General features: G+C 31.5%; 1 protein-coding gene across 1 annotated transcript; it reads right to left on the reverse strand.

Moving 5' to 3' along the window:
- Positions 1–464: 464 nt before the first annotated feature.
- LOC122723265 (rhamnogalacturonate lyase B-like) lies at positions 465–4,480 on the reverse strand. The gene is made up of 15 exons (XM_043955044.1): positions 4,380–4,480; positions 4,166–4,232; positions 3,916–4,037; positions 3,777–3,827; positions 3,567–3,686; positions 3,352–3,471; positions 3,120–3,255; positions 2,589–2,759; positions 2,282–2,437; positions 1,997–2,194; positions 1,754–1,895; positions 1,508–1,667; positions 1,300–1,416; positions 789–915; positions 465–704 (listed from the first exon to the last, which is right to left on the reverse strand). Exons 1-15 carry the CDS (start codon positions 4,478–4,480, stop codon positions 465–467), a joined length of 2,028 nt encoding a protein of 675 aa, XP_043810979.1.
- Between the last annotated feature and the right edge of the window lie 3,422 nt (positions 4,481–7,902).

Raw genomic sequence — 7,902 nt, forward strand, 5'->3', positions numbered from 1 at the left:
ATTATTATTATTTTTTTAGTTATATAATTTATTTTGGGTTCCGTATATTCTTAAATATACAATATTAAGTTAAGCTTTCTATAAACTTTTTTTTAAAAAAATAATTAATTAAATGATAAAATTTAATTTGTGATCATATACATTTAAAAATAATATTTATGAGTTCACTGTTTTAATATTGAGTTACTTTTTCTGTTTTAGTGTGGTTGGCTTTATTTTTTTCTTCATTTTCGTGGAATCGTTCCATTGACGATTATTTTGTTACGGAGTTTTCAATAATGCTATATTTTTTATAAATAATTGATTCAAAATAGTCATTAAATGAATGACAAAAGACAAAGATAAAAAGCTCAAAATGCAGTAGTTATGTATTGAAAAAGAAAAACAAAATCTTATTAAATGTTATTATCCATATATATATATATATATAAACATTTACAAAATCAATGTTTTACCACCCACCATTAAGCTTTTGTCGGTGCTTCTAAACGAATATAATCATACATAATACCACTAAAAGGGCTTCCATTTCTAGTCTGAGTAAGATAAATTGTATTCTTTCCTTGGAGAAGTTGAGAAGCTGGTACTTGAATGCTATAGAACCAATATAAACCATGAATTCCGTATCTTGCAATAGCATTATCCTTGCCTATTAGCCTTGTTGTGAAAAGAGGTCGTTTGACATTGGCATTGTTGAACCTCACCTTTTGCATGCATGATAGATTTTTCATTATTAAGTTTAAGATATAAAAGTAATGAAATTGCTAAGTAAAAAGCGAATGGTATACCTGAAGTTCAGAATTAGTAGCTGATGCCAAGGCTATTTGCAAAGTGTAACTTCCACTTTGCATTACACTTTTAAGTTCAAATATGATCTGCCATGTAGTTGCCTTATATGCCGTATTTCCAACCTTTCTGCAATTTGAATAACCAATCTCAATATAATTATTATTAGAGAAAAATATAAAAAAGTATCTTGTAGTTTCATTAGTTTTTCATTTTAGGGTATATGGTTTACTTCAAGATCTGTGATTTAATTTTGTGTCATAATAGTACACTGTGATATAAATTTTATAATAGTGTAGAGTTTAGAAATTATCATTGCTTGTAACTGAAAAGATATTATGAGGTACTATTTTGATACAAAATTGAATCACATATCCTAAAATAAACTACAGAGTCTGAAGTAAAAACCCGATGAAACCACACGGTACATTTTTGTACATTTTCCTTATTATTATTATTATACTTCAAGTAAATTAAAGATTGAGAGAAAATAAAATAGATGTTAATAAGTACCTGTTAACATGGGCGAAGAACCAATCTTTAGCATAATTACTAACACCAACGGTATATATGAGATCATTCTTAGGGTATAGATCAGTATATCTTTCCCACAATCCATATTGTCTAAATCTGTATAGGAAAAAGCAATAATAAAAAATGATGCATGATATTAACTTTGGATGAAACAAGAAGGCATGCAGCAATGTGGAAGGGAGCTAACTTGTTTGCTGGGCTATCAATATACAATTTGTTGACGAGTGTTGGGTTTGCGTCTGGTACATAGAATTCAGAAGCAGTACGATCAGGAATGCCAATTTCCCAAAGAGTTGTACCATTTCTTGGAGGATCATATGTAAGTACACCCAATTTGATCTCAGATCCTGTAGTTCAACATGTACATAATTTCATTAAGTAATTAAAGAAAATTAGTTTAACCATTTATAAAACTACTATAAGCTATAAATACCTGGTTGAATAATGACATCAACATTATACTTGTAATCTCCAAGAAAACCAGGAACAAATGCATATAAACTATATTTCCCAGCTCTGATATTTTTAATTGAGAAACTTCCTTTCTTGTCAGCTTGAGTCCAAAATTGGTAACCCTATAAGTAAATTGAAAAAACATAGCAATGTTTAGCCAAGAAATTCCTCATGTTGCTAGATAATTTGAAAATGAAATTTCAAATTTGTTGAAATTTCTAACCTTTACTTCTGTTTGCCATGAGCCCACAGCACCTGGTGCTGCCAATCCCACATAAGCTAAACTTGCATCAATCAATTTTTCATTGATGTATGGGTCACGAACTACTAATTGACCTACGACATTTCCCCGTTGATCAGAAGAAGGGAAATCTTCAGATCGAGGAAAATTATATGGCCAGCTTTTAACTTCAGTTGACATCTAATAATCAACAACAAGCATGAGTACTCAAAATTGCATCCAAAATTCTCATGAACAAAAAGAATGAATAAACAAATAGATATGTACTTGTCTTTTAGCATCTTCCCAAAGGGCTTTGGGATTTTCAGAAGGCGGAATAGAATTAAGATAGACGTAAACAGGGCCAAAAACTTTCTTCCATGGCTCTCCATTTCGATACTCTGTATTTAAGTCCTTCCCAGCATAATGAACACTACCAAACATCTAAACAAAAATAACTGAATTATAATTAAAATACATTTGTGATAAAAAAAGAATTTTGAAGGGAAATGAACCTCTCAATGTAAAAATATTGAGGCGTTCTACTTATAAATTGTTAACAAGTAGTGAAAATTTTCAAATATCACATACTCACATTGAGAACAATAGGCCCCACATGAGAGGTTAGGTCTTGCTTGACGGGGCCAGCATCGCGAAATTCATTACTGGGTGTGATCATCCAAAATCCAACCGGTGGGTCATTTGATATCCACCCATGCACCTTGTTGTCTTTGTTCTCACAAGAGTACTGGTATTTATCATCCACCTGCACGTATCATTCCACAATATTAATGAATAAAATAATAAATGAAGGTACACAATAATAAGACGTTTCAATTTTTTAAATTCCTAAGAAATTAATTAGCATTTATTATTTTCCTATAACATTTTCTTTGATTTCTAACACAATTTTCTTTCAATTATTTTACATTTAATCAAAACACTTTGCACACTATCAATATATTAATCCAATAATGAGAAATTAAAATGAAGCTATTAATACTTAGGTCGATCCGGTCCACGTATACCCAAAAAATACAAAGTGGGTCCATCTATTGTTTCGCGATGGAATCTATTTATTTATGTCTTGTAAATCTTTTGAATCCATATTCTCATAATTAATTACCTCTCCTTTTTGTTGAGGGTTGACTGGATTTGTTAAAAGAACAGCTTCAGGATAGGCTAGAGGTTGGCCAGTGGTGCGATCTTGAGGCATTGGCATTACTCTCTGCCTATCATCGGATATTGCCATGTAGTGAAACCTGACCATTGATTTCATAAATAAATGTTCTTGTTGCCTTCAATTGATTAATATAAAATAAATAATGATAAACAATATTGATTAATTCTCCATTTACTTTTCACTTTGAAGTTTGAAAACCACTCTAATTTGATCCATATCAACGTCAGGCCACCCTTTTAAGCGTTCCATTACAGCATACAGATAAAGCCCTGAGCTTCCACGTCGAACTATGTACCTGCAAAGTTGAAATCGGTGTGTAGAGATTAGACTTTCGTTAACTTTGTTTATTTCTTATAAGGTGAAAAAAGTATGCAATGAACTAGGGCTCACCTTTTGTCTACCTTCAAGGGAACTGTGGTTTTATCCATTGAAGGGCTCCATATCTTAGAGAACGAAATCTCTACTTGGTCTTCATTTTGCACTATAATACTAAACTTTGTAGCTTGTACCCTAAAAATTATAGTAACAATTAAAACTTCAACTTGAAAAAAAATAAGCTTAACTAGAGTTTATAAAGTATTAATTTAGATATGCATTTACTTGTCAAAGATGTTAGAATCTCTAGGTCGGCTCCATACCACATCCCAGTATCTAAACTCCAAGAATTACTAACCACAATTAGAATTTATTATCACAATGTAATGAATAAATAGAAACTGATAAAGGATTAAATGCCTACCCTCGATTATTTTCATAATTCTTGGTTTCAAGTACGTTATCCATTTCTTTATATTTAATTCCGATAACATCACCGCCTGGACTAGAGAAATTGACTTGGACAATTCCATTATCAATCACCACCTTATTTAAACACATTAAATAATTAATTAATTGTATAGAATATGTCGGTAATAATAGAATACAACTATGATATGGAGATTTATAAGTGACAAATAAAAAAAATAAGATGGAAAATTTAAGTATATTACTTGCTTATCAGTTACTTGTAGCTGCACCCCAAGAGCTGAGCTCTTTTTAGTTGTACTTGGAATTTTACTGCAAATAGAACAGTACGCATGTTATTCCTAATAAGCTTAATTACCTTACTTCTCTCTTCTTTGTCACCACATGCCAGAAAAAAAAAAGTAGTAATGAAAATCACAAAGAAGAAACGAAATAAAGAGGAAGATCATGAGTATGAACCTTGTTGGGATCTTCGCAGAGGAAGCAATAAGGAAGAAGAAGAAAAAGCAAAGACCGATAGCAGGCCAGTTAGACCCAGCAAGCAAATGCATCTTGCCCATTTTGTGCGGAGAAATTCTATAAAATTTAAAGCAGAGAAAAAAAGAAGTTAGATAACTCAAGAAACATAAAATTGATCAAAGGAAATTATAATAATCGCTAAACAGGAAATATAAAACATATTTTGCTTAATACCGTTATATGCTTGACGAAAATTGATTTTCAATACCAAAGAAAATATTTGGAAAAGGATGAAGATTAAGGAATATGATAAAGGATAGTGATATATTTTTTCTTTTCACTATGACTAACAATCAATGCTTAATTTGACTCTTATTTATAATATCAATTTTAAGAGTAACAAGTCTAATTACAAACTAAGGTTGTTTAAGCATGCAAAAATTTGATGGGTGTTAAACATTTTTTTATTGTTATTTCTTATGGTCATCAAGTACGACAAAAGGAAAAACCCCACTACCACAACCACTTAACTGCTGACTAAGAAATAACAAAAATGTAAAATGAAAAAAATTTAAAACACCACTCAAAAGTAGAGTGGAAAACTCATATTCTGGGCGGGAATGAGGAAAAGCTCCTCCCTACCCAAACGCGATAGAAAGGAGAAGAAGGTGTGGCAGACGACGAGACAGCCTCTCTCTAAAAAAACTTTAGAGAGAGGTTCTTTTGAATAAATCTCTAGTTTGTAATTGGCCAATGGTAAAAGAACCTAAGGTGGTTTTAAAAAGAGCAATCAAGACACAAAAATATCTAACATCTCCTATTTATGGTATTTCTATATTAGGATATTCGTTTATGTTGCTATATTTGGATTTTCTTTATTTTATTTGCTTGGTATTGGTTGGTATACTAAAATATTTGTTTACTTATTAAAAAAAAAAAAAGAGGTGGACGAGGTAAATGTTGCAGAGCATGTTCATGGATAGCCACACAAAAGAAATCAAAAAGTGAAAAACAAAAAGGAGAGATTATGAGAAAATATTAAAAAAAGGAAAATGAGAGGTTTTCTAGAGATAACGAGCCTCTCTCTAGATTTAAAAAATGAATCAAACATCCATTTTCGAAAAAAAAAACAAATAGTAAATAAAGGTCAAGCATAAAAGAAATAATATAAAGCTAATTTCACTTATATTCAATTAAAATATTTATGAAATCTTATTATATTTATAAAAAAAAAGTATGTCATGAAAAATATTTAAAATACCTTAATGAAAATATAGGGAGAGAAGTGCCGAAAGCAGGCTAGGACTATACTGAAATGTGACATATTTATAGAAAATCTAATATCAATGGAAAACTCTGATGTCATTATTAAATTTAGTTCAGGTCTAACTCATTGCAAAAACTAACACAAAGCATGCCTTCTTGTTTCATCTAAAGTTAATATCATGCATCATTTTTTATTATTGCTTTTTCCTGTACAGATTTAGACAATATGGATTGTGGGAAAGATATATTGATCTATACCCTAAGAATGATCTCATATATACCGTTGGTGTTAGTAATTATGCTAAAGATTGGTTCTTGGCCCATGTTAACAGGTACTTATTAACATCTATTTTATTTTCTCTCAATCTTTAATTTATTTGAAGTATAATAATAATAATAAGGAAAAGGTACAAAAATGTTCCGTGTGGTTTCATCGGGTTTTTACTTCAGACTCTGTAGTTTATTTTAGGATATGTGATTCAATTTTGTATCAAAATAGTACCTCATAATATCCTTTCAGTGACGAGCAATGATAATTTCTAAACTCTACACTATGGTAAAATTTATATCACAATGTACTATTATGACACAAAATTAAATCACAGATCCTAATGATTCTTAAGACATAGAGACAATATATAGCTATAAAAGTGGAAACAATAGAAAATTTGTGTAAGGAAGCTCTAATATTAAATTTGAAGAAAATATAACTTTGAAGCAATAGGCCGTTATTGTGTACAACTTTACTATGCCACATGCAAATCCCCATAACCTGAGGCTAAGGATTTCTAAAAAAGAAGACTCAAAACAACTCATACTATTTTTAGATTATACGAATTCCAAAACCACTCAAATTAGTTCATTATCTAAAGCAACCTAAAGATTATGAATCCTAAACCCACATCCACGCCTCTCTAGTAATATTTAAAATCATGGAATATTATTTCTTTATACTACTCGCAGTTTACATAGTTAGAATCATTAGTGAAGTGTAGCATCCCAAAAATAAAATAAAATAAAGTAAATAATAAATAAAAAAATAAGAATAAAAAAAGAAGAAAAAAAAAGAAAAAAGAGAGAAAAAAATAAATTAAATTTAATGTAAGGACAAGTGGCAATTTGCTAACCACTTAACCAAATAAAAAAAAAAAAAAAAAAAAGAAGAAAGAAGAAAAGACTAGAAGAGAAGAGGGAATTCATCTTTCCCATTTTCTTCTTCTGCCCTTGAACAACAATGAAACCCCATTTCTCCATCTTTTCTTTTCTACACCAAATTTCTTCAAACTTTCACCTCCAATCAATTACCCATTTTCTCCCAATACCTTTCCAAAGTAGAATTTGAAGAAAAGAAGAGACATCAAAGAGAAAATTCAAGATTGAGGGAGAGTGAATATTAACCAAGGGTTTGGAAATTTAAAGGTATGTTAGGGGTTTTGATGTATAAATATTTCTTATAATTTTTATGTGAATATTTATGAAAAATATTGTATTAATATTATTTATTTTTTTATTTTCCATGAAGAAGAAGTGGAAGGCAAGAGTGGAAACTCTAAAGGGAAAGGAAAGGAAGATTAGAAACCCTAACCTAGGGAATGATGCACCTCCTCCACCGCCAGCAGAACCAATAGTTCCTGATGTCCAGATACCCAAACCTAGCTCATCAGTTGGGGGTAAGGTAAAGATGACGGATTACCTAAAGTTGGATGCTCCCAAGTTTGAAACAGGTGATGACCCTTTTGAGTATCTCAGAACGGTAAAGATGATAACTGATGAGTTGGGAGCAAGTGACAGTAGAGCCATTCAGATGGCAAGGTTCACATTGAAATGTAAGAAGGCAAGGGAATGGTTCAAAAACTATGTGGACCCACGGTTGGAGAGCTTATCCTAGGAGCAGTTTGTCAATGAGTTTGCAGGATGGGCTTTCCCAGACAGTTCAAGGGAGCTTAAGATGATTGAGTTTGAGCAACTGAGGCAGACGGAAGAGATGAGTGTTGATGAGTTTACAGATAAGTTTTTAGAGTTGTTGCCGTATGTGGGGCAAGCTTGTGATACGGATCAAAAGAAAGCAAAGAGGTATACCATGAGACTACACTCCAGGTATTCCTCTTTGATCCAATTAGCAGAGAGGGAGAGTTTCCATGCTATAGTGGATATGGCCCGAAAGATGGAGGTTAATGCCATTATTCAGGGAACAGTTAAGCAGTCGGTGGCACAGTCTTCGGGTTCCAAAGTCCCGGGGACGAGTGATGTTAATCTC

Source organism: Manihot esculenta, chromosome 3, assembly GCF_001659605.2.
Source record: "Manihot esculenta cultivar AM560-2 chromosome 3, M.esculenta_v8, whole genome shotgun sequence".
Lineage (NCBI taxonomy): Eukaryota > Viridiplantae > Streptophyta > Magnoliopsida > Malpighiales > Euphorbiaceae > Manihot > Manihot esculenta.